Consider the following 27757-nt stretch of genomic DNA (forward strand, 5'->3'; position numbering starts at 1 on the left):
TTATCCATTCAAATTATGTTTCGCTTTATATTTGCAATTTTTTTTTATTTCTCTGATGTTTTCAAATTTAATTCACTCAATCACTTTCACTTTTTCATATTAAATTAATTTAAATTTATTGTATTATGTCAATTCATTTTTTTTTATCATGTATCACTTTATATTTTAAATATTTCTTATGATTTCTCTAAAGTTTTCAATTTTCATTCACTCTATAAATTTCACTTCTTCATTATATTATCTCAATTCATTCTTTTCCATCTTTCACTTTATATTTAAAATATTTTTTTATGATTTCTTTAAAATTTTAAAATTTAATTCACTTATTAAATTTGACTTCTTCATATTAAATTATTTTAATTTCATTGTATTATGTGAAATGATTTTTTTTATCATGTTTCATTATTTATTAAAACTCATACCCATTTTGGTATTTTACAATTAAACTTACTATTACTCAATCATAATCCGAACAACTTTTTACTAATCTTATTTTTGCAAACTAGTTTTTCTGAATTCCAATCCAAATACCATTCAACTTATCCAATTTAGTTTTTATCCAACTTTACTTATTCGTAAGTTACTTTTTCAATAAGCTAGTTTTCCCATTACTAATCCAAACGGACCCAATATCTATAGTTGTCAAGCTATTAAAAAGGGTCTGAGCACTTGCTTGTTGAGAAGACGACAAACCACACACAAGAAAAATACCAAGAACCTTGGTAGGGCGATGCTGGAGAGAACTGATGGAAAATGCACTAAAAAAGAAACTAAACCTTAAACGTCAATTGTTAACTACTTGTTAGCATAATTTTAAATTTTATTTCTAAAAGAAACTATCTGTTTTTTAAAATATATAAATATATAAATTAATAAATATCCATCATGATAAATAGCATAACGCATTCTTAAGCAATAAGAAAGTAAGGTGTTGTTGATGCGCGCATGAGAAGGCCCCTTTACAGCGTCATTTTAATATTCTCAAATTCACCATGCTTAAGGGTGGAAATAGGCCAGGCGGCCTGTTAGGGACATGTGGCTTGGCCTGTAAATGGTCTGGCCTGGTCTGACCTAGCCTGGCCTATTTAGATATTAGACCAGGCTTAGGCCTATTTACTTTATCAGGCCAAGCTCAGGTCTAATAGTAAGCCTGTTAGGTCTGTTAGGCGGTCTGGACCTGTTATCTTTTTTTCTTTAAGGTCAAAATTGTAAATTGATAGGAGAGATCTACTATTTTGATTGGTTAATTTAGAAAACTCCATTCACATAAACGTGTTATCTAGAGCCTATTGCATGCTTCATTTCATTTCCATTCTCTATATTAAAAATAATTGATGTATGTATAATGACACATATTTGAACAGAAAAAAAAACATAAGTGCATTAAAAAAAAAGCATCATTCATTTATTTGATCCATGCTTTTCATATTAATCTTATATAGAATATATATAGAGAGAGAGAGAGAGAATTGACCTATTATGTTTTAGACTATATATATGTGTGCTCAATCTAATTCTTATTATAATAGTTACTTAATTAATTTAAATAAATAAATAAATTATAATAACTGTAACATTTTTTTTTAAAATAACCATGTGTAACAAGAGGATCAAATATCATTTTGTTAGTAAATTAGTTTGAATAAATGATAAATTTAAAATATAAAAGGGATTAAGGATGTTTCATATTTTAAACTAGATCTAGTCATCGACTAATTTTTATACTAGAGATGGGATGAAGTGATATTTTTATATCAGAGTGAAATTATGCTTTCTAATAATTTTTCATATTAGATTTTTTTTGGGCATAAGGGGACATGTTTTACAAATTGTGTTAATTTGGTAATTTCATATTTTTTATTTGTATTTTAGATCAATTACGTTGAATTATCATAATTTTGAATTGATTTATGTGTGCTTAAAATTTGTTAAAAAAAAGGTCTCTTAACAAGCCACAGGCTAAGCTCAGGCCGATTAAAAGGCCTTTCACAAGCTGCAGGCCAGGTTCAGGCCAACAGGCCTCACCACAGGCTAGGCCTGTTAAGGGTGAGGCCTGGCTTGGTCTGGCCTATTTCCATCCTTAACCATGCCCGCTATCCTCGTAAAGTCGTCCCTGACATATCAACAAACAACAAGTCTCTTATATGTTGGTAGAGCAATACTCTTTTAATTCTTAATATAGGATCTAATTGTTAAATTAATCTTAGTTCTAAATATAAAATCTATTTATTATATTTATTAATTTTTTTTAAAATTACCCATATAAATATTCTCTCAACCATAATCAAATAAGTGAGGGAGGGAGAATATTTATAAAAGTGATTATGATATTTTAGGAAAAACATGTCATATTTCTTATAATTAACTAATTTACCTAACTTTTTTAATCTAATCAAATTAGTTAAATAAGTCTTATATTAAGGATCAGAGGAGTAGTATTTTTCAAAAATAGCTTTTTAATAATACAAGTATGTGAGATGAGTTGTTTTTCGAATTATATGAATAAGTGTTTTTGGATGTCCAATTGTAATTTCAAACAAGCATATAATCGTATGACTCAATTGATATTTAGGACTACCTTCGGTATTGACTAATTTAAGTAAATTAAAAAAATTAGTTAAGTTAGTTATTTGTAATAAATATGTGTCGTATTTTCTAAAATATCTTTACTAATCAAGTGTATTATTGGCTAGAACCACTATTATTACAAGGATTATATTGGGAAGAAATGGATAAATGTAAGAAACAAAGTAGATTGAGATTTTATATTTAATATCAATATAAAAGTCAAACGAACTTTTATATTAAGGTAAGGAGGTAGTACTACCTCGATCTTTAATATAAGAGTTAGATGACTAATTTGAGTAGATTAAGAAAATTAGTTAAATTAGTTATTTGTAATAAATAAGTGTTGTCTTTTTTAAAATATCCTTGTGAATTAAGTGTATTAGTTAGAACAACCATTATTAGAAGAACTATTTTGGAAAAAAATAGATAAATATAAGAGATAAAGTGGATTGAGATTTTATATTTAAAATCAAAATAAAAGTCAAACTAATTTTTATATTAAAAATAAGAAGTTGTATCCCGCTCAGTTTTACTTAAATATGAAATTAAGCGTTTGACGGTTTGACCTTTTATAAATGTGAATCCTGTTTGGTTTGAGGGGAGGGGAGGGGGGAGGTTTCATCCTCACCTTGTTTGGTTTGATTAAAAAGGAGGGGAGGGGAGGGCATTTAATGATCCCTTGTTTGGTTCAAAGAGGGGAGGGGAGGGATAGTAATAATCAATTTACCATTTTACCCTTACATATTAGTTTATGTTTTTTATTGATATATTATATAAATTAATTTACATCTTAATTTAAATTATATAATTTAATAAAAATTCAGTCTTATCATGTTAATGTGTATTAAAAAATTGGTATAGTAATTTTTTATTCTAATTAATATAATAATATATTTAAAATAATCAAATTAACAAATTTTATATGCTATAAGAAAAATGAAATTTTATTTTCTTTAGGCTATCTTTTTTTCCAGCTTTAAAATATATTTAATAAATAATATACTTATAAAAAAAATTAATTTTATAATATTATAATTTTTTATTTAAATATTTTTTATAATATATTTTTAATTATAATAATGTATATATTTTTTATTTTTTACTTAGGATAATATATTTTTTATTTGAAATAAATATTATAATAATATATTTTATGGGTAGAAGTGAAATATTAAAAAAGCCATAAGAGCATAATGGTCCAAAATTTTGGCTCCCTTCCAAAAACCCCCAATTTGGAGTGGAGGGGACATTTTAGCTCCCCTCCCCTCCAAACTTTTTAACCAAATGAGGGGAGGGGCTCCCCTCCCCTCCCCTCCAACCAAACACACCTTAAGGGTCTGTTTGGTTTGAGGGGAGGGGAGGGAGGGGTAGGGGAGGGGAGGGGAGGTTTTATCCTCACCTTGTTTGGTTTGATTAAAAAGGAGGGGAGGGGAGGGTATTTAATGATCCCTTGTTTGGTTCAAGGAGGGGAGGGGAGGGATAGTAATAATCAATTTACCATTTTATCCTTACATATTAGTTTATGTTTTTTATTGATATATTATATAAATTAATTTATATCTTAATTTAAATTATATAATTTAATAAAAATTCAGTCTTATCATGTTAATATGTGTATTAAAAAATTGGTATAGTAATTTTTTATTCTAATTAATATAATAATATATTTAAAATAATCAAATTAACAAATTTTATATGCTCTAAGAAAAATGAAATTTTATTTTCTTTAGGCTATCTTTTTTTCCAACTTTAAAATATATTTAATAAATAATATATTTATAAAAAACAATTAATTTTATATATTATAATTTTTTATTTAAATAATTTTTTATTTTTAAATAATTTTTATAATATATTTTTAATTATAATAATGTATATATTTTTTATTTTTTACTTAGGATAATATATTTTTTATTTGAAATAAATATTATAATAATATATTTTATGGGTAGGAGTGGAATATTAAAAAAACCATAAGGGCATAATGGTCCAAAATTTTGGCTCCCCTCCAAAAACCCCCAATTTGGAGGGGAGCCAAAATGGGGAAGGGGAGGGGAGGGGAGGGGACATTTTAGCTCCCCTCCCCTTCAAAATTTTTAACCAAATGAGGAGAGGGGCTCATTTTCCCTCCCCTCCCCTCCAACTAAACACACCCTAAGGGTATGTTTGGCTCAATGAGAGGAAGGGGAGGGGAGGGATTTTAATGGAGGGAAGGGGAGGGGAGGGGAGTGGAAGGATTTTAATATCACCTTGTTTGGATTTATAAAAAAAGAGGGGAGGGGAGGGAAAAATATTTTAATATGGACAATTTTGCTCTTATTTTATTTAAGGCATGGGCATAATAGTCACAACATGACAAAATATAAACATAATGGTCACAACATGACAAAATATGAACATAATGGTCATAATATGACAAAATATTGCATTTTCCTTCCAAATCCTCCCAATTTTGGAGGGGAGGTTGAGGAGGGGAGGGGAGGGGAAATTTTAAAAAATTTTCCCTCCCCTCCTAAAATTTGTGTGTTGCCAAACAAGGAAAAATGATTAAAATCCCTCCCCTCCCCTCCCCTCCCTTCCAAATCCCTCATACCAAACACACCCTAAATGTGATCGATACACCAGTTCCTTCCACCGAAAGACGACAAAAATTATGGACACTGTGACTGCTTCAATCTCAAGCAACATGGAACTTGTCTTTTGACCCACGCATATACGAAGAAGCGCAACAAGAAGCAACCGTTTAAGGCATCCACATGATCGAACGCACAATATTTCACCACCAACATAGGATACATGCCGCTAAGCTATAACAAGGTAATCAAGTTATTAGAAGCTACAAGACTACGGACCCGTTTGGAACAGTTTATAAACTACTTTTCAATAGTGATTTACGGAATACGAAACAAATATGTGAGAGGAGTTTTGTCTTGACTTACATGAAATTAACTTATAGAGAATTTTAAAATCTCTGCCAAACGGGGCCATTATGTGCGCGTGCGTGATGAGCAAGCGCGTGTTGATATACTTATTTAATTTTTAATATGAAACCTAATTAACTAATTTGAGCATATTAAAAATATTAATTAAATTAATTAATATGATATATTTTTTAAAATATCTTAATTATTTTTTTTAATTTCCTTCCTCTTCCACTTAATAAATGTGGGAAAAAATTTCAATAGGATCAGTTTGGAAAAAAAAGTAAACACGTGAATAGGATATTACATATAGGACTAATATCAACTCTTAAATTATGTTGTAAGTTAAGGACAGGAGGAGCATAAGTTTTTTAAGGCAAATTAAGATCAATGCACCTAGAAAAGATAATTAAAAGATAACATCCTTAAACTAACAAAGCCAACAGCGTCACTTAATTGAGTCAACAAAAAATGTAAAAGAAAAAAGAGGGTTGTGGTTATCAAGATCAATTGAGGTATCTCTGGCCCTTCCTCTTTTATAAATTCTTGCTAAAGATAGGTGTAGTATAAATAATCGATTATTACCTCTTATTTTTAATATAAGAGTTTGTTTAATTTTTATTTTGATTCTAAATATAAGATCCTGATCCACTTTGTCTTTATGTTTATATATGTTTTTTCTAAATAGTCGTTGTAATAAAGATAGTTCTTACTAATACACTTGATTGGTAGGGATATTTTAAAAAATACAAAACCTATTTATTATAAATAACTAATTTAACTAATTTTTTTAATCTATTTAAATTAGTCACCTGTATCTTATATTAAGTGTTGGGGGTAATAATATGATAAGTGGAGGAGTTGCGTACGATGTAATGTCCAATTGTGTAATTTTAATTCATAAGTGGAACCCCACATCCACCTTTTTAATAATTAATGCTGATTCAAAGAATAATTATTCTTGTTTGCATATTCCAAGAAGCATGACTTTGTAAGGGAATAAAACTTAAAAGATACCATCATCAAAGTAATTCCATTTATTCTATTGATGGCACGTTTATAAACAGCTTTTCTTGTTAGGAAAATCTTTTAAAAAAATAACTATTGAATTTTAAAATTTTAAATCAAGAATTACTATAACAATGTGTTGTTATTTGCTTTTCAAACGTAGTCATTTTCTTTATGAGTATAATAATCAATATTGATTTAGAATTTTGAAATTCAACAATAATTTTTTTAGGATTTTTTCCTCAGAAAAAGAACATTTATTACAATGAAATTATATGAGTGTTTGTTGGAGAACTCAGCAATCACAAAAAACTACCATAACCAAATATCACACAATAATTAATTTTTTATATGATAACTAGACCAGATTTAAGTATTATTAGACCCAATTGAGAATAGTTTCCAAAGACATTTTTTTTATATTCATATAGATTTGACCTCAACTATTTGTTTGGGCAGTCAAAATTCCTTTTACGAGGACAGATGTGTGTTGATACAACACGATAATTATTTTTATAGTTATTAATAAATAACTCGTCTTAAAGGGGGCGTCCCCAGCAACAAATAACCCATGATCAAAGAATAAAGGTTCACATAAGAAAGTATCGAGAAAATTAGTTAAAAGTTCCTAATTAGAAAATTAGCTGTGCAAGAAATTTGTTTGAGAATCCGAAGACAACGTATATTCAAGGAAACTCCAATTTTACTGTGCAATTCACACTCAAAAAATTCATCTTGGAAACTGATATGGTGGTTTAACCCCAATTCATTCAATAATCATGTCAATTTTTTTTTTTTCCTTCTTTCACAGGTATGCATAAGAAAATCCTCACTTAAATTTTGCTTCTTCCAGCAAAAACAATTCTGGAACCCCAAGTTCATCATGAAGAAGAAAGAAGAAAAAGAAGGTGGAAAAGCAATAAAGATGGTGAAAGCAAAGACAAAGGGATCAATTATTGCGAGATCAAAAGAATTAGGTTTGATTAAAGAATGATTTCTCTCTCACGTAAACACAATTTTTTTTAATCACTAAAAAGACCGCCATTTGCTCTTTCAAAAGCAGAGCCTCACTCTCTTTCTTTCTGCTTTACCGTGTTCACACTAACACTTGCATTACGGAAACATTCACAGAAGAGAAGAGAGAGATAGAGAGAGTAGGAGAGAGTCGTCTCCCACTCTCTCTCTCTCTATTGGGAAAGAAAGCTAAAATGAAAACCAGATTCAATAAAGCAAAAGCAAAAGACCACATTGATTTGTCTAGCTTTCCAATCAGACGCAAAAAAAGTTGCACTGTGAGAAAGCACACCAAAGCAGACCTCATTAAGCAACAGCATTAGTAGAAAAAGAAATGGGGAAGAAGATCCCACACATATACTCTGCCCTCGTGTCGCCTTCTTCTTGCTGGTCGACGTCGTCGTCGTCGTCCCCTAGATTTTTGAGCTCGCAGCTATGTCAGAGATTGTTCCTGCTGAACCAATCGAGGATGGTGAAGCCCATTTTTATGATAGGCCCTTTTGTGGTAGAACCTATTATGAAGTAGGCGAGACGTCGTCCTCAAGGCCCGATGTCACGTTGGCAATCACCGATGCTCCCAGTCATAATAATGATGTTCCTGAGCCCTTCGACAGTGAAAGGTTGCCGACTGTTTTTGCTTCTGAAATTCAAAGGTTTCTTCGTGTTGCCAATTTGATTGAGAGGGAGGAACCTCGCGTTGCCTATCTTTGTAAGTAATATGTGTTTGTGTGTGTCCTGCTAATTTTGGGTCATGTTGTGAAGTTGTAACTTGATTGTGTCTGAAGAAAAAATTGCTGAGTATCCGTTAATTTCTGTTACTTTTCTAGCAAATATGAAAAGAAAGTTCAGTTTTACCAACTTACCTTAAAGTCTTAAATTCAATCCAACACTATGATTGTGAAAATATACGATCAGGATATAATTAGAAAGAAAAAAGGAAAAGGCGAATATAATTAATAGTAACAGAGTTCTGTTTTCACTATGGAAAAAAGAAAAGTTTTGTTTTTTCTGACAAGCAGGACACAGGAATTTAGTTGGTTGCTATTCGTTTCAGCTGAGATAGTGACGCTTGAATCGAAAGGGTTGGACGATTGATTTTATGACGTTGACAAGGATGGATACTTTCGCAAAATTTAAAACGACCTGTGTTACAGTGGAGTCAAACGTAGTTTCAACTTTGCTTAAATTATATTCGTGGTTGACTAGAATCAATAAATGGTGCGTTTTACAACGTGCTAGTGATTCCAATTTCCAGGCCGTTTTCATGCCTTTGTAATTGCACACAAAAAGGACAAAAATTCTACTGGAAGGGGAGTCAGACAATTCAAAACTGCACTTCTTCAGCGACTCGAACAGGTAAATGAGAATGTTTGGAGCTTTTTTTGTCGAGGACAGAGTCTAATTTAAGTACACTGTCTCCCTTACGTAATACTATTATAATCGAAATGGAATGGGTATACAATAAACATAATTTTAAAAAAGCTGTTTCTTTAATTGTTCCGCAGTTTGGAATTATCAATGTACACAAGGAAAATGAAGTATTATATGAAAAAAAAATATTACCTTCATCTGTGAAATGTGACGCAGGATGAGGAAGCTACCAGAAGAAGGAAGGAGAAGAGTGATAGTCGTGAACTTAAACGTGTTTATCATGCATACAGAGATTATTTTATCAAACACGATAAAACTTTTGATCTAGATCACAGGTAGGTAACTAAGCTTATAATCATTAATGCATCATTTTCCTTTTTAACTAAGAAATTTTAAACTCTTATGTAGCTTACTAAGCTAAATGTTGTGATGTTTTCCCTTAACAGTCACAGAGAAAAATTGATAAATGCACGTGATATAGCTTCTGTTCTGTTTGAGGTGTTAAAAACAGTTATAAATGCAGCTGGTCCTCAGGTTTTTATTTTTATTTTTTCTTTCCTTTCTTTTGTGTATATCTCCTTGACATGAGCATGTTCCTATGTTTTTCTCTTAGCGTTTCTCCTTTTGCTCAAATTAGGCGCTTATTGAAGGAAATGAACTGCACAAAAAATCTGAGTTCAATATTCTACCCCTTGAGCAAGGAGGCATTCGGCTTGCAATTATGCAGCAGCCTGAGGTCTGATGACTCATGCATGATCCCACATTTCCTTTCTTGTTCTCTCTTCTTCTTCCTTTCTGTATATTGTCCACATTTCACCCCATTGGGATTGTTTATAAAATAATGGACTGTGTTTTATAAATTGGTACAGATTAAGGCTGCAATTTCAGCTACTCGTAATACTCGTGGCTTACCCTCACCTCAAGATTTTAAGAAGAATTCACCCTTTGTAGATTTGTTTGATTTTCTTCAGCATTGCTTTGGATTCCAGGTTAGTTATTCTAGTTAACTTTAGATTCCGAGTCTTCCTTCTTGATGCTCAATTATAAGTTTGAGCTGATAACTCATTAAATGTTGTAATTGCGTGTCCAAATGGAAATAATATACTAGTGTGTAGGCAAGATTGCTCAAAGTAGTTGGTCTGGATTTTTGATTATATTGCGTCTACCATTAGATTGCGAATGTGGCCAACCAAAGGGAACATCTGATTCTACTCTTGGCCAACATGCAAACCCGGCAAGCACAAAAGCAGACGTCAATTTTGAAGGTGCATTGGTGATAGTGTCTGCATCTTCTTGCTTTACTTCAACAAATTTGACTCAGTAACAAGTCACTTTTCTCGTATCAGTTAGGTGAAGGATGTGTAGATGAATTGATGAGAAAGTTTTTCAAAAACTATACAAACTGGTGCAAATTTTTGGGGCGAAAAAGCAACATTCGGTATGTTAATTTATGTCGTGTTGCTTTCATATCATAGATTTTTTTTCTTTTCGTTTCCTTCTTTTCTTGGTTTGGCGGCTGGGGGTATCTCTTCTTGTTAACAAGGAAGAGTGGTATTCCTCTGTGTTTCTTCCACTACATTACTCCCTTGTTAGTTTTGTTTGAACTCTTATTCTTTTAACATTCCTTTCGATCCCATAGCAAGTCTGTTACTTGCCTTGCAGCTTGCCTTATGTGAAACAAGAAGCCCAACAGTATAAAATTTTGTATATAGGGCTTTACCTTCTCATTTGGGGGGAGGCTGCAAACCTGCGATTCATGCCGGAATGTCTCTGCTATATCTTTCACCAGGTATGTCAAAACTACCAACCTCTGTTAGATTATTTGATTAGCTTTTGTTTGTTTCTTTTGAGGGCTAGATTTTGTAATTTGTAGCATTTCACCACCTATAAATTTCTGAATTGTCCACATGGATTGAACTCGTTGAAGATCTATTCTATCTGAATCTTCTCTATCTTAATATCCTCCCTCTTCTTTCTTCAAAGATGGCATATGAATTGCATGGTATTTTGAGTGGTGCTATTAACTTGACAACATGGGAAAAGGTCATGCCTGCATATGGAGGAGAACCTGAATCTTTCCTTAAGAATGTTGTCACCCCCATATACCATCTTATTAAAGAGGTACAAGCTCATTTCATCCCTTTTATTCAGAAAACTATTTGAGCTTTTTTCTTCAATATAATTAACTCGCTTTCAAACCAAAGGAAGCTGCAAAAAGCAAGGGAGGGACAGCTGACCATTCTTTGTGGAGAAACTATGATGATTTGAATGAGTATTTCTGGTCATTTCATCCCGAAACTCTATGTTTTCCCCTTTTGCATTTATATGCAGAAGCAATTTTTTCATATCCCTGTGGTCTTACAGCTGTTTTATATTGACAGGTCTCCTGACTGTTTCAGTATTGGTTGGCCTATGCGTCTGGACCATGCTTTCTTCTGTGTACGGCCACCAAAAAAATCCAGCGTCAAGAATGCTATTGCATCACCGGATAAAATAAAAGAAAGGAAGAAGACAGACAATAAGGGTGAAGAATCAGAGGTGATTCTGCCTATAATATTATCACACGCAATTTACTTTAAACATTGCCTTGGTGATATTGAAACAAATTGAAATTAAATCATTGAAATGGCATAGTGACTTTCAACTTATTGTACTCATTGATATAGCATAGCTCTTCTTTCTTTTTATCATGGGCAATTAATTTCAGACATTGTCTCAGCGATATTAAAACAAATTGAAATTGCATAATGACTTTTAACTGATGGCATTCGTTGATATGGCATAGCTTTTCTCTCTTTCCTAGTCAGATCTCTCATTTCACCTAAAGCTATGGATTGGCATCCTCTGCTTAAGTTTGCTTTGCATAAGGTGATGAATATATTGAAGTCTGTATACATCCTATTGGAGTCTCCACGTCTTAAAGCATTATAGTTTGAAGCCTGAGTTCCTTGCGTGTTGAAGACGCCTTACCAAATGGTGTATTAAAACCTTTAATTTCTTTCCTGACACGACATGCATTTTATCAAGTAAACTTCACTATGTGACACTATAATGATTAGAATCTAAAACTATAGATATGATGTTGGGCATGTCCTACTAAATTGCAAGTTAGACCTTGGCGTGATGTCATCTCATTTGTCACTGAGTCATAACAATTTCACTTACAAATTACTAATTTAGGAGCGTCATGCAAATTTTTAAATAAATAAATGTGATGCATTAGCATTTTTTTTTTGTTTTCTTTTGAAGCATGTGTTTTAGGAGACTTCAGGCTTTATTAAGCATTCTTTAAACTAAAAGAATATTTCTATACCCTCCTTTTGCAGGACATATCAGATGAATGTCATGAACCACAATGGCTGGGGAAGACAAATTTTGTAGAGATTCGTTCGTTTTGGCAGATTTTTAGAAGCTTTGACAGAATGTGGAGTTTTTTTATTCTCTCCCTTCAGGCATGCTCTAATTCTAGTGCAGATGCTTTGCAATTTTCTGTTCTTTATGATGAATATCATTGACTTAATACATGTTTATTCTGTCATTTCCTAGGCTATAATAATAGTGGCTTGTCACGACTTGGGATCTCCGCTTCAGTTGTTTGATGCTACAGTATTTGAGGATGTGATCAGCATCTTTATCACATCTGCTTTTCTTAAGCTCATTCAAGGTATGTTTCTCATTATAGCCATTGCTATGTGTTATAGCTAATTTAATTTAATAAACAGCATCAGGGATATACTGAACTTAGTCTAATTCTCTTGAGAGTTTTTTTATTAATCCTTATCAAAAGAATTGAAATTTGTTTGTTTTACATTATATCTCTGCGTGTGCGCGCGCGCGTGTTGTGTTTTACTATTATAATCCTATTATCCTCCTACTTTTAGTAATCCATCAATCCTTTACATTGTGTTTGGATCAGTAGACGGAAGGGGAGGGGAGAGGAGGGATTTTACTGATTCCTTGTTTAGTTCAGGAGAGGAGAGAGAAGAGCTGATTATAAGTTGACTATTATACCCCTATGAGATATAAACTATTTTTTGGTTCATTTTATTTGAGGAAAAAATACATATACTACGGCTTATCAACTTTCACGTTATCTAATAAAATCTATTTTGAATCCATTATTGATAAAATAATATTTGTTCAATTATTTATGATGTAATGTTGGGGGTGGTGACGGTGGCGAGCTGGCTAGGAGAGGCAAGAAAGGCAAGATACACATGAGAAGTAGAGACGACTGAAGCAAGCAGTGAGAGGGATGAGGGCTGTGTGATATTTGAATATGGTAGAAAAGAAATGTCAAAATTTGGACAAGGCTACTTTTGTCAGCACAATTTTTTTTTTTTTTCCCAGCCTCTCCTCTTAAATCCCCCACTTTTGAGGGGAGGATAGGGAGGGGAGGGGTCCTTGAGAGTAACCAATTTCTTTTTTCCAATTTTTTGGGGGGCTAAATATGATCTCAATTTAAATATCCTTTTATGTAAGTTGAAGCAAAAGAGGAATAATTACCATTCTAATTTGAGATTCCATATGCTATTTACAAGTTTTCATACTCATTTTCTAAACATAAGTGATTGTTAGTATGCTCTCCCTCCTTTGTGTTTCAGAATTCAAATAATTCAGATAAAAAAAATTTGTGCCTTTTTTGCAGCAATTATGGACATCGTCTTTACATGGAAAGCCAGACAAACAATGGAACACTCTCAAAAAACGAAACTTCGGGCAAAACTGGTTCTTGCACTGATCTGGACTATTACTCTTCCTGTGTGCTATGCTAATTCCAGAGGAAAATATACTTGCTATTCAACACGATATGGGAGTTTGGTTGAAGAATGGTGTTTCACTTCTTACATGACTGCATCTGCCATCTACTTGATGACTAATGCGGTTGAAATTGTATTGTTTTTTGTCCCTGCTATTGCCAAGCACATTGAGATCTCTAATAATCAGATATGCAGATTTTTGTCTTGGTGGACACAGGTAACTTATCCGTAGTGTTTAGCATGCTTTCCATCAGCATATGAAACTTAGTAGACATTGTTGGATCTATTCCCTGACTGGATTATGATACAAACTTCTTTTATGCCATGAAAATAGGTTGTAATGATCATTAGAGATAATATTTTCCACTTGCAAGCTTTGTTTCTCTGCGAGTACACTTCTATAATTTCTTGGCACGACCATTCTTTTTAGAGGAAAAAAAGTAGCCAATTTGATCAATACGACTAAAGATGAAAGATTTTTCCATCACTTGGAAGTAACGAATTTAAATTATGATTGTTCTTTGGTTTTTGTAGATAATTACAAATTATTTTTAGTATGATGAGTATGATGCACTTTTGAGGGGAGTGCATTCGGGATAAAAAGGCAATAACAAAATATCCCTGATTACTGTTGAAATCAGCAGAAGACATAATGCATCTGGGGACGAACAGAAAAAATTGAATATGCCTAAGCAGGGTATTGGTATATGTTTGTCTTGTTTTGCTGTTCTGTCTCCTTAGACCTGCATTCTGAAGTTTTTTTGAAATGTAATTTAAAAATTTAATTCAACGACCAGTTTAGTCAACACTTGAAATTTGATGCTTTGTCAATCCTATCAAAATTATGAAGTATGTTTATATTTCATATCAATGTCTTATATTATAATGAAGGTGCTTTTATTTTGGTATAAATCATGCTTTGGTTTTTCCTGATTTGGGGCTGCATTCTATTTCTTGCACATTCCTTGTTTGTCAGAATCTATAAAGCATAGATGTTCCTAGATTTAAGCAGTACTTGTACGAGGCACGAGTACTCCATGTTGCCTACCATGCGGTGTTATTAAGAACAGTTATACGATTTAGGCTTAAAGGAAGCATAAGAAACATAAAACTAGCACACACGCTTGTACTACTCTTATAAGCATCTGTGAACTTTGAGATTATATTAAGATAGTTGGATTATTATTTTGGGTCATTATAACTATAGGATGTTCATAATTTAGTTTTATTGTTGTAAGAATTGTCTTATATTATAAAATATTCTTTATATATATATATTATACTCCATACCCATGTCCCTTACCAGTACAACATAGGTCAGCATTAGGGTTCACCAGTGCAATTGTTTTTCCTGTCAATTTATATGTGCCTGTGCCTATGTTACTGTGACATTCTTTCACTGGTTTAAGTGCAGTAACTTGACTGTTACATATAAACTTCTTGCAGCCCAGAATTTATGTTGGACGAGGGATGCAAGAAAACCAAGTTTCAGTGTTGAAGTATATCCTAACACCCTGTTAAGTTTCTAAAGTCTACATTTAACATATTCTTTTGTTAACATATGCTAATCGATATATTTATTTTTCTTCTGATATAGGTATATGTTATTCTGGATATTGGTGCTATCTACTAAGTTTCTGTTCAGCTACTGTTTTGAGGCAAGTACTAACTGGATGGTAATTATGGTGTTTTCCTCGGATAAACAAAAAGAATAATTGAATCCTTATTTATGTGGACAACTATCAGGGTTCACTAGCTCACAATCCATTGGCTTAGAATTAAAGCATATTGGTAAAATCTTTCTATACCAACTTGGTAGGTGAAGTTACTGGTTCTTTGATGAATTACTATATAACCTTGCTGGTCTTATAGCAGTTTGATAAAATTTCCTTCTGAGTTTAGTAGGTACTTTGCAATCACAAATAATTTCTTGTAACTTCTTCGGTTCTTCCATTTCAATCACTTAACTCATCCCATGCGCAGCGTCTCCATCAATTTCACCTCCTTTTGTAAAATCAATCCTAAATGTTTGAACTTTGATTCTTGTGGTATGATATGATCTCCAAATTTTACCACCAAATCATTTCTGACTTCCTCTTGCTAAATTTTTAGCGCATATATTTTGTCTTGCTCTTACTCAAGTGGAAACTCTTTTGACTCCACACTTAGGACTGTCATCTGTGAAGAGCATGCACCAAGGGTTTTCCTCTTGGATGTGCTCAATCAGAATGTCCAAAACTAGGTCTAAAAAATAAGAATAACAGATCATCTCTTATGTAGACCAATCCTTGTAAGTCTTTTTCTTCTTTTTTTTTTTTTTTTTTGGTTGAATGTGCTCAATCACAATTTCCAAAACTAGGTCTCCATACATATATGATATAGCTCTAATATAAGCAGCATGAGCACCTTTCTTTTGCGGAGCTCTTTATAGTACTTCTCTTGATATACAAACGTGTTTTTTTCTAGTCAGTAAAAACCATATGTAAGTCTTTTTTTTTTTTTTTAACATCAATACTTTTCCATCAACCCCTTTAGGAGATAAATAATCTTTGTTGCAGACTGTCCAGGCATAAATCCAAGCTGGTTCTTTGAAATATAAATCTCATGTAAGGAACATGTAATGGTTATGCTATGTTTTATGGCCTTGACGTTATTCATTCTATAAGAAAGGTACCTTAATTAGGCATACTAGTTCAAGAATAAGGAAATTCACGAATGAAATGACTGACTGATGCTTTTCTCCAAAATTCTGACTTCGCTTATAACATGAAACAAACACATGCATGGCAACTGAACTTACTCTTAAAGGCTGATGCAATATATGCAGATAAAACCACTCATAGCACCCACTAGAGAAATTATGAAGATTGGTGTTAGAAAGTATGATTGGCATGAACTTTTCCCAAAAGGTATGCTGAATATGTCAATGTTTTTGGATTGCTTTATAATTAATGATTTATCATCTCTGACAGTTTTTCTTATGCTACAGTCAAAAGTAATGCTGGCGCAATTGTGGCTGTCTGGACTCCTATAATAATTGTGAGTCTGAATCACATATTCAAAACATGCACCACTTTGATTTTAAATAAGATATATATATATTTTTCAAATGTAATTTGAAGTATTTTGTCGTATCTGTTATGAGTGCTAAATAATCACTGGAAATGATATGGTTCCATTTTCCAAGTATAGGTGCTTTATGTACTATAACTTAATGTCGGTATGTAGTTTATGTTGTTCTCTAGTTTATTTGGTTGGGATGGACTGCCTGTATTTTTAAGGTTGTGTCCTGTCTTTGGCCTTAGTTTTTGGAAAGGATTTCTTTTTGGCTATCTGTTTTCCTTTTGTTTATCCACTTAGGAGCATATTATATTCCCATCTCTCCGCCTCTCTTTTCAAAATTTCCTAGTTATAATAATTTGAAGTACCAATGGAAATATGCAATCATCTGTCGTTATAAATTAGATAAATTTCCCAGTGAAATTATTCTTTCTTCCAAACAAGCATTTTGATGGCCTATGTATGCTTATCTAGTCTATTTATATTACAGGTATATTTCGTGGACACACAGATTTGGTATTCTGTTTTCTGTACCATATTTGGTGGACTTTATGGCATCTTGCATCACCTTGGTGAGGTAAGCTATACCTTTCCTTTGCTCTTTCTTTCTCCAAATAAATGCAATAGTTGGCTCATCTCTTTCCATCAAAAACAGATAAGAACGCTTGGAATGCTGAGAAGTAGATTTTACTCCTTGCCTGCGGCATTTAATGTCTGTTTGATCCCACCATCAAGAACTGGTCGAAAGAAAAGAAAAGGCTTCTTAAGCAATATGTTTCAAAAGGTTTGTTCTAAACTAACCATGCTGCTATAAGATATTTCACGAATTTTACATCCTCTTCCATCGGCTATTTTGTTGTGCCGCAGGTGCCCCTTGAAAAGAATGCCATTCCTAAGTTTGTGGCAGTATGGAATCAAATTATAAGCCATCTTCGTCTGGAGGACTTGATTTGTAATAGGTGACGACTTGATTAGTAGTTGGTGATGTTAACATCTCTCTTTCATGGATATCTAATTAAAATCTGACAATGCTTTTTTCAACAGAGAGATGGATTTGATGATGATGCCTATGTCCTCGGAATTATTTTCTAAAAAAATTCGGATTCGCTGGCCAGTTTTTCTCTTAGCAAATAAGGTAATGTAAGCTTAACCTGAACAATATGAATTTCTATTGTAGTATTTATTGACTTCGATTCAATAATAAAATTCTTCTTGCCATGTTCTAGTTTCTTACAGCTTTGAGCCTTGCTAAAGATTTTGAGGGAAAGGATGAGGTTCTTCTTAGAAAGATTAAAAGAGACAAGTACATGTCTTATGCTGTTAGGGAGTGCTATGAGTTATTGAAATATGTCCTTGAAATTCTTGTTGTGGGAAACCTGGAGAAAAGGTAAAACATGTTATCAATAAATGCAGTTATTACACCCTTGATATCAACTACTATTTTATGCTGTAAAGTGCTGTTACTTACTAGATTGCCTTCAACCAACTAACTTTGACATTTGTGTTGATCTGGTGGTCATTTATTCATATTTAGGATCATATGCGGGATACTAAATGAAATTGAAGTAAATATTGATGCATCAACTCTTCTTAAAAACTTCAAGATGGAAATGCTTCCAGCTCTACAAGTAAAAATAGTTGAGCTAGCTGAACTTCTGGTAATTTTTTATCTGATGAAAAGGCTTTGAAATTTATGCTGACACATATTAATAAATGGTAAATTCAAGTTCTAACTACTTTTGATTTAAAACATTTTAAGATTGAGGGAGATAAAAGCCACCAGTGCAAAGCCGTGAAGGCTCTGCAAGATATGTTTGAGCTGGTAACCCATGACATGATGGTTGATTCCAGGTATTGGCGCTAAAGACTGATGTCTTTTCTCACACTACTAAGTTCAGTTTTTAAATTTTTCTATTTGCACAGCAAAATACTGGATATGCTAGATTGTCCTCTACCAAGTGAGAGCGATTTCATCACATTCTCTTTAGATGCTGAACCACTATTATTTGCCAATGAGAATTCTATCCATTTCCCTTTACCAGAAAGTGGTCCCTTAATTGAAAAGGTGAGAATGTTATCTTCTAATACTTGCTTCGTATTTTCCTTTCACTCTGAGATGGTTACAAGAATTTTTCATGGAAGCTAAAGTTAGCATTTCTGAGCATGAAAAACTTTCAGCATGTGTATAAATAGTCACTTGTGCGCCCCTTATTATAAATGAATAAACAGTGGATGTATCATGCATCCACAGGTACATTAAGTATCTAGAAGGTATATGGAATCTACTTGTGTTGAAATGATGTGATCAACTTGTCCATGGCAGATCAAGCGTTTTCATTTGTTGCTTACTGTCAAAGATACAGCAATGGACGTACCAGCAAACTTGGAGGCTCGTAGGCGTATATCATTCTTTGCTACTTCTCTGTTTGCAGACATGCCTGATGCTCCTAAAGTACGCAACATGCTGTCATTCAGGTCAATTATATGTCCATGAATGTTGCGTTTCTTTTTTGAAATCTCTGAAACTTCTTCCTTCATTCTGCCATCATGTTGCATGTATTAATTCTGTTAGTCTTCAACCACAAATGATACTAAAAATAAAAACTAGTTTTGAAAAAAAGAAAAAAAAGGGTTTTCCATTGTGGCAAAGTGATATTTCTGTTGTAGAACTTTGTAATGAAGTTTTACATATCTATGAAAAGAGAGAAACTGAAAATCTAGTAAAACTTCAATTCAACTTTTAATTGATTCTATTTCTTTTCTTTTTAGTGAAATTATATTTCCTTTCTTTATTATCCCTATATTTGAAACAATTCTTCCAATAATATTTTAGTTTTTTGGCAACGTCATTGCTGATGAATGCGTCTCATGAATGTAAAAAAGTGTTTCTGTACAGTATGCATTTAGAGATGGTAAACTTGTCAAAACAAGGTTAAATTATTGATATGCAGAAGAGTTTGAAATTAATATATGGTGCATCTTGTTAGGCACTAGATGAGGTTGCACCAATTGGGAATGAATGACCAAATCTTAAACCCACGTCACTAATAAGAAGGTATTGCAGCGACTGAAGCAGAAAAAAGAAAAACAGATGAAAAGTAAAAAAGTTTTATCCGTAGAAATTTGTTTGGGCTTGTCGGAAATGATTATTATGACCTGAACCACCTTAACCATCCCTATAGATGCTTGTTTGATATTCATATTCTGGCATAATGCACTGGTTGAAAAGTAAAAAACTTAAGAGGATTCTCTTGTAGATGTTTAGTTGCATGCTAATTCTTTTTTGATATTGAACTTTTAGTCTTGTTTCAAAATTATTATTTAGAATTTCAATTCTTGATTTTTTTCCCTTTCTTTCAACTATACGTTCATTCTACTGTCTACAATTATATTCTCTATCTTTAAAAAAAAAAAGAATTGAAATAGAGGGAGTATCAAATGCTAATTTCCTACAACAATATTCTTATTCATAGATCGTTCTCTGATACATAATTGGCACTTCTGGCATTGGTTGACAGAGATAGATACACCAAACTAAGATGGGCAACCTTTCGGATTTTAGAATCATATCAGGATGATTGATATTTAATGTATGAATAAATACATGATTGATATTATTGCAGCACAGTAATTTTATCTTAAACCATCTCAACTTTGGTTCCTAGTGTTATAACGCCTCACTGCATCGAGGATATTAATTTTTCCCTGGAGGAGCTTCATTCAAGTCAGGAAGAGGTCCCCATCATCTTTTACATGCAAAAGATATATCCAGGTTACTATAAAATATGAATTTAATTTTCATACATCGTATTTGTACCAAGCTCTTATCTTGTGCGCCCATTTGATTAGATGAGTGGAAAAACTTTCTGGAACGTATTCGTTGTGAAAATCTTGAAAGTTTAAATGATGATCAAAAGAAAGAGGAACTTAGACAGTGGGCTTCATTCCGGGGACAGACACTGAGTAGAACAGGTAAATATAATGCAATTTTAGTTATTAAATGTTCAGGTGTTGGGAGACATTATGTGATCATTCAATCATGCTTATAACAGCTAGAGGCATGATGTACTACAGAGAGGCCTTAAAATTACAAGCTTTTCTTGACATGGCTGAGGATGAAGGTTTGTAACTGATATCTGTAACATTATTCTATGTATTCGGTTATGGTGCAGTGAGATCCAGCATCTGAGTCTCTCTGCAACCGGTTGATTCCACTTTCACAGAAATGAGAAGATTATATAAAACCAGTTGATAATGCGGCTGATCATGTTAATGCAGATATTCTTGAGGGCTATGAAACTGCTGAAAAAAGTAACAGTGCATTATTTGCTCATCTAGAAGCAGTAGCAGACATGAAATACTCCTATGTCATTTCCTGTCAATCATTTGCATCACAAAGGGCTTATGCAGATCCCCATGCTCAAGATATAATCGACTTGATGATAAAGTAGGTTCTACAAGGAAAGAGATATTGATTAATCTTCTAAACGAATGAACAGTCAATAATCCCTTTGCATGTATTTGTTGCAGGTATCCATCTCTTCGTGTTGCTTATGTTGATGAAGAGGAGGAGATTTTTGAGGGAAGACCTCATAAAGTGTATTCATCGAAACTGGTTAAAGTTGTCAATGGTTATGAACAGGTAATGGATTGTTTCACAGCGTCAAATAGAATTACGAGCAAATCTTATTACCAAATAATCACGTCCGATGCAGCAGTATTTTTATTAAGAATTTTAAATAGTCTTAATCATAGCTTCATAAAATGTTTGAAGGGTCAAATCTTCTTTTTGGCAACATAAATGATTCATAAAGTCTTAAATCAGAAAATCAAAGGGAAAAAAGAGGCCCAAATCAATTTGTCAGGATGTGCCCTCCAAATAAATACTCTTCCTACACTTTTGGGGTACAGAACAAATTCACAAACACTATTCAGATCAAGTTAGGAAAGAAGGGAGCCAAAAATTACCAGAAACATGAAGGCTTAAATTTCTTCAGGGTGAAGGTGAAATTGATAGGGATGTTGCGCATAGAATACAAGATAGGCGGTTAAATTGGAGAAAGGCATTAAGAGTTATAAGTTATCGGAAGGTACCTAATAAGCTTAAAAGTTCTATTCTGCTACTACAAGATTGGTGATGCTATATGGTGATGAGTGTTGGGCATTGAAGGGGAAAACAAGAACAAAGACTTAGGGTAGTCAAGGTGAGGATGTTAAGGTGAATGTGTGGTCATACGAGGGGGAAAAAAGATTCAAAATGACCGTATATGTAGTTAAGCCAAGAACGGCGTATCTATCAAGAAGTTGGGAGAAAATCAAGGTGGTTTGGACACGTAAAAAGAAGGGTGGAGGAGGTGTTAGTAAAGAGGGTCAAACAAATGGCATAGATTCCTATGAAGAGAGGTGGGGGGAGACCCCAAAAAAAAAAAAAAAAGGCCAATGAAGTTATTGAATAGGACCTTTTGATAAATGGTATACCTAAAGAGTGGATTGTTGAGCCAACCCTACCGGGAACCAATTACCATATTGTCTGAGTTGCTAGGGGAAAAGTATTGATGATTTTCCTAATGTTTCAGAAGTCATAATTATGAACTTTAATTATGTATTGTCAAATCAAAAGCCTGATTTTAGCTTTAAGTGTTAATCGATTTTTACATTTCTTTTCACAGATATTATAAATTGGTCCTTAATTACATCATTAATGTTGATGAGCTATAGCATGTGTTTCACAGGTGATATATCGCATAAAGCTTCCTGGTCCACCAGATATTGGAGAAGGGAAGCCGGAAAACCAGAATCATGCCATAATATTCACTCGTGGTGAAGCCCTTCAAACAATTGATATGAACCAAGTAGGCTTCTTGTTTTATCAACGTACAGGTTAATCATTTCCTCCATATTCTTACAAGTATTTTTCTTTGCAGGATAATTACTTAGAAGAAGCACTGAAGATGAGAAATCTCCTCCAAGAGTTCCTTCGGTGCCAAGGGCGGCGCCCTCCTACAATACTTGGTTTAAGAGAACACATATTTACTGGAAGGTCACCCCTCTACGCCCTAGAAACTAAAAATAATCAGCTTATCCCACTTTATAGAGAAACTAAGTAAGGTCTATGCGATTAACAATTAACAATATTATTAGTAATTTAATGACTCAATTATGAGACCTTTAACCATGTTTCTTATGCAGAGTGCATTTGGATTAGCACTTGGTAAAATGCAGTTTATGAAATTGATTTATAAGCATAATTTTGGACAGAATTGATTTAATCAAAACAGGGTGTTTGGATAAATTTGTATGGAAGTACAATTGAAAAGGAAGTAATAGTAACTTACGAGATATACATGGTTCTGAGTTTATAATTGATTTTGGCATTATGCTATTTGGTAGTTTACGAGATTACCATGGTTTTTATTTTTGTGCAGTGTGTCTTCTTTGGCGTGGTTCATGTCATATCAAGAGACTAGCTTTGTTACTATTGGTCAAAGAATTCTGTCCACTCCTCTCAGGTAATAATATTGCATTGTTATTTATTTGGTAAAAAGGTGAATACAGGTCAGAATATTAATCTCTGGTAAATATGTCCACAGAAAGTTTGAAAACCCAAACAAACTGATTTCACACTTTAGTTTACTTGATTATTGATGATTCTTGTTAGTTCTAGAAACTCTATATTTTGTATTTGTTAATTACATATATCAAATGCTTATTTATCATTCCTTGTGTACTAATATCTTGTACAGGGTGAGGTTCCACTATGGCCATCCAGATGTATTTGATAGGATTTTCCATATCACCAGGGGTGGAGTTAGCAAAGCATCAAAGACAATTAACTTGAGTGAGGATGTTTTTGCCGGTAGGTTACATTGAAAACATATATTCTAAATTTCTAATGAAATAAGTGTGCTTAGCAAGTACACGTTTTTGTCCTTGTAAGAGAAAACTACACATTCCTTATTCCTTGCAGGTTTTAATTCTACTTTGCGAAGGGGATGTATTTCCTATCATGAATATTTGCAAGTTGGCAAAGGTCGCGATGTAGGCCTAAACCAGATTTCAAAATTTGAAGCCAAGGTGGCAAATGGAAACAGTGAGCAAACCATAAGCCGTGATGTATTCCGCCTTGGGCGTCAATTCGATTTCTTTCGCATGCTATCATATTATTTCACCACAATTGGGTTTTACTTCAGCAATCTGGTAATGTCATCTAACAATCATCTAGCGATTTGTAGCAAGTTGGTAGTTATTTGGATTTAAGAGGATTTCATCAACCTCTATTTTTTTTCCATTGAAAAAAAAATAAAAAGGTGAATTCACACTCCTGTTGGATTGGTCCACAGATTTCAGTGATAGGAATATACATATTTCTCTACGGGCAGCTATACCTGGTGCTTAGTGGGTTGGAAAGAGCACTTATCATTGAAGCTCGAATCAAGAATGTACAATCCTTGGAAACAGCTCTCGCCTCTCAGTCATTTATACAGCTTGGCCTTCTAACAGGATTACCCATGGTGATGGAAATAGGCCTTGAGAAAGGCTTCTTCACAGCCGCGAAAGATTTTGTCCTCATGCAGTTGCAGTTGGCTGCTGTTTTCTTCACTTTTTCCCTTGGAACAAAAACCCATCATTATGGCCGAGCAATCTTGCATGGGGGTGCAAAGTACAGGCCTACAGGGCGGAAAGTTGTCGTGTTCCATTCTAGCTTCACTGAAAATTATAGATTATATTCAAGAAGCCACTTTGTCAAGGCGTTTGAGTTATTGCTTCTGTTGATTGTTTATAACATGTTCAGGAGGTCTTACCAAAGCAGCATGGCTTATGTGCTGATAACTTATGCCATTTGGTTCATGTCACTGACTTGGTTGTGTGCACCATTTCTCTTTAACCCTGCTGGATTCAGCTGGACCAAGACAGTCGATGACTGGAAAGAATGGAATAAATGGATCAGGCAACAGGGTGGTATAGGAATACACCAGGATAAAAGTTGGCATTCTTGGTGGGATGATGAGCAAGCCCATCTTCGACGGTCCGGTATCCGTTCCCGGCTGATGGAAATACTACTTTCTCTTCGATTTTTCATCTATCAGTATGGCCTGGTCTATCACCTAGACATCTCTCAACATAGCAAGGACTTTCTGGTTTACGTCCTTTCATGGGTTGTAATTCTTGCAGTTTTCCTGTTAGTGAAGGTAATCTCTGTGTATGATTCTTCTGGAGTCATTTTATTATTATTCACCTATATTCAATTATTTTTGATAGGTTATGCGTTGTTGACAAAGGCTTGTCATGATCGGCAAGTTATATTTAATGCATCAGGTCCAATTACTGGGGGAAACATATTTTATGGCTGGCTTAATTATTAACTTATTTTTGTTTTGACCTATGCCAGTGAACTAAATCTTTGTTCGTGGCAATCATTCAATCTTTGATTCTATATCTTTTATGCATATGTTTTCGATGTACATTCATTTCCAACTTCAATTTCTTGTTACTCAGTTTCATCTTGGGTCCATTATTGCTATTAACCTCTTTTTTAATAGTTGAAACTTGAAGCCATAGAAGGTTCAGCCTGTTCTTTGAATGATATCATTGTTAACAAAGATCTACAAGGGCATTGCCTTTGATCAGTCAAGTTACAGTTCACTATAGTAATTCTTCTGGTGCAAAAGGGAAAGGATTGAAATTCAAACACTAGACTCATTCAATGAAACCAAACATTATGTAGCTTACGGTACAATATAGCACTATGACTGATGGATCACAATCTAGGCCGATTCTAACAGTTGCATCTTCTATTTTTGGAATGGAACTCTGTTAGATAATCTACCTTTAACTTTGTAAAATAAAAGTGAGTGCTTTTTAGCTAGGGACATTCTGCTTTTTGGAATAGGAACAAGACTTTGTTAAATAATTCGTTTATCTTATTGTAAGTGCTGTTTCATCACCTCTTAATCACATGTTACCATCTATGCAGGCTGTGAACATGGGAAGGCAACTATTCAGTGCTAATTATCAGCTTGGGTTCAGATTTTTCAAAGCATTCCTGTTCATCGGTGTTGTTTCCGTTATTATAACACTTTCCATTATATGTGAACTGTCTCTGACAGACTTATTCGTTTGCTGCTTGGCTTTCCTGCCAACTGCATGGGGCTTGATTCTGGTAATTTCTGAGTATCCTGACTAAAAATAAAACACTTGAGACGTAAAGTGACTACACTCCACAACCCAGTCTTTGAAGATTGTTACTTGTTCAAGTTTTATCCCTCAAAACTCAAATCAATGATATCATTTAACACAAATTAACTGATACTTTTGTTGGTTCAGATTGCCCAAGCTGTGAGGCCCAAGATTGAACACACAGGCATGTGGGACTTCACTCGTGCACTTGCTAGAGCTTATGATTATGGAATGGGTGTTGTTCTCTTCACTCCTATTGCCATTTTGGCATGGCTACCTATTATTAAAGCCTTCCATAATCGTATCCTTTTCAATGAAGCATTCAAAAGGCACTTGCAGATACAACCAATTCTTGCAGGGAGAAAGAAGCAATCCAAATCTTGAAAAATGATGGTAGCTCTCGTGCCGATCTTGTACAGTCAACTGATGCCCTTACATTTCTATAGGATAAGGAATATTTTGGGAACTAGATATACTATTCATATTGAATTCTTGTAAGTATAACGAAATGAAGGAAAACATGCTCACTGGTTTTGCATTACTTGGTTGAGTAAGTTGAAAGAAACTGGATTGTAAGGTCATTTTCACTTAATAATAACGGCGACACAGGTTACATTATAATGTCGAGGCTTGTCCATGAACGTCAATGACGCCCCTTCTGAGGGAAGATCTTGTCCATCTAGCTTGTACTTGGCTATTTGCTCGTCTTCATGTTACTAAACCATTCAGTTTTGCATGAAGATTAATGTGGGTCTCATGTATTGTATGGGATCTCAAAAATGAGCTATACTATAGTCTTCTAACCGACATAATTAAAAGTGGGTAGTTTAGAAAAACAAATACAAATTTGTTACAAATAACTAATTTAACTAATTTTTTTAATATTTATAAATTAGTTATCTAATTCTTATATTAAAAATATGATGTAGTATTATTTATGGCTCATGAATAGTGACTTATTAAATATTTGTTTATCATGTATGGATATATAAATGATAATACTATTTTCGGTCCGTAACATAAGACCAAGTTGACTAATTTGAGAAGATTAAGAAAATTAAGTTAGTTATTTGTAATAAATAAATATTGTCTTTTCTAAAATATTATTATTAATCATGTATGTTTGAATTACCCATTGATAGTAACTTTTAAAATATGCAAGTACCATAAGATTATTTGAAAACAAAATGAATAAATATAAACGACAAAGTGGATTAGGATTTTATATTTAAAATCAAATTAGAAGTTAAATTAATTTTTATATTAAGAATCAAATGCACGCTTGATTTGATGGCTTTCTATCCCTCAGTGAAATCTTGTAATTATAAAGCAGAAATCTTGAAATTGCCTTGCTATCTTTCTCCGATCTTGCAAGAAAATATGGATCTTGCATTTATCTCAATACAAAGTTAGAATCTTTTACTTCGATTCGAAAGCTCCCTCAGCCTTGGATTTTGCATGCTTCATTTCCCCCCTCGTCGTCATCTTCATCTTCATCTTCTATAAATATAGCGTCCAACAGAGATTCTAACACCAGCCTAAATATCAACTCCCAAGGAGGGGTCGATGTTTTGCTACATCGCCTCCATCTGACAAAATCTAATCTTTATAAAGTCTATGACATGCCTCTACCATGGCCGAGCTGGCCGGCCCACTCCAAGTGGAGAGTTGACTCATGGGAGCTGAGCGAAAGCTTGAGCCTCCTGGGTCCTCAACCAATTACTGACATGAAGCTATGTGTGGTCCAACATGATTTTGAAAGCCAGAGAGATATGACCCTTGATGCCAGAATGCATCATATGATAAAATTGGCTTGTTTGGCTTTTTTGAGTTCATGGCTCAGGTTCATAAAGTAAAACGGAAAATCAAATCCGTTAT

At 33.5% G+C, this 27757-nt stretch overlaps 2 protein-coding genes across 4 annotated transcripts in view; both read left to right on the plus strand.

The window, feature by feature from the left end:
• Positions 1-2980: 2980 nt before the first annotated feature.
• The window catches only part of LOC114714764 (persulfide dioxygenase ETHE1 homolog, mitochondrial), a 32271-nt gene continuing 7494 nt past the window's right edge, over positions 2981-27757 (plus strand). Inside the window, exons 1-2 of the mRNA XM_028899532.1 lie at positions 2981-2999; positions 9351-9357. The gene's annotated coding sequence lies outside the window, so the exon portion shown is untranslated. The remainder of the gene's footprint in view (positions 3000-9350; positions 9358-27757) is intronic.
• LOC114714763 (putative callose synthase 8) lies at positions 7755-26546 on the plus strand. Of its 3 annotated transcripts, XM_028899529.1 has the most exons (41): positions 7755-8220; positions 8767-8867; positions 9099-9217; positions 9329-9416; positions 9520-9618; positions 9752-9871; positions 10055-10147; positions 10229-10320; positions 10545-10671; positions 10866-11003; positions 11087-11163; positions 11264-11420; positions 12209-12334; positions 12429-12546; positions 13531-13859; positions 15089-15141; positions 15240-15300; positions 16470-16551; positions 16632-16681; positions 17193-17279; positions 17358-17486; positions 17570-17661; positions 17747-17837; positions 17929-18089; positions 18237-18360; positions 18462-18553; positions 18626-18767; positions 19026-19177; positions 20368-20474; positions 20552-20674; positions 20755-20823; positions 20981-21149; positions 21233-21344; positions 22435-22554; positions 22627-22742; positions 23128-23211; positions 23446-23558; positions 23670-23899; positions 24043-24891; positions 25677-25862; positions 26027-26546. In XM_028899529.1, exons 1-41 carry the CDS (start codon positions 7947-7949, stop codon positions 26261-26263), a joined length of 5889 nt encoding a protein of 1962 aa, XP_028755362.1. In that variant the 5' UTR covers positions 7755-7946; the 3' UTR covers positions 26264-26546. The 3 variants fall into 3 exon arrangements, with proteins under 3 accessions (XP_028755362.1, XP_028755363.1, XP_028755364.1); XM_028899530.1 differs by lacking the exon at positions 20755-20823; XM_028899531.1 differs by lacking the exons at positions 7755-8220; positions 8767-8867; positions 9099-9217; ... (2 more) ...; positions 9752-9871; positions 10055-10147 and having other exon boundaries at positions 10275-10320; positions 10595-10671.

This window comes from Neltuma alba, unplaced genomic scaffold (assembly GCF_004799145.2).
Source record: "Neltuma alba isolate B1F8T4 unplaced genomic scaffold, ASM479914v2 tig00011541_pilon, whole genome shotgun sequence".
NCBI lineage: Eukaryota > Viridiplantae > Streptophyta > Magnoliopsida > Fabales > Fabaceae > Neltuma > Neltuma alba.

Coding starts and splice junctions, on each gene's coding strand:
- LOC114714763 (XM_028899529.1), top strand. CDS start 7,947: ATGTCAGAGATTGTTCCTGCTGAACCAATCGAGGATGGTGAAGCCCAT. Junction 10,148..10,228: donor AGCAGACGTCAATTTTGAAG/GTGCATTGGTGA, acceptor TTCTCGTATCAG/TTAGGTGAAGGATGTGTAGA. Junction 12,547..13,530: donor TTTTCTTAAGCTCATTCAAG/GTATGTTTCTCA, acceptor CCTTTTTTGCAG/CAATTATGGACATCGTCTTT.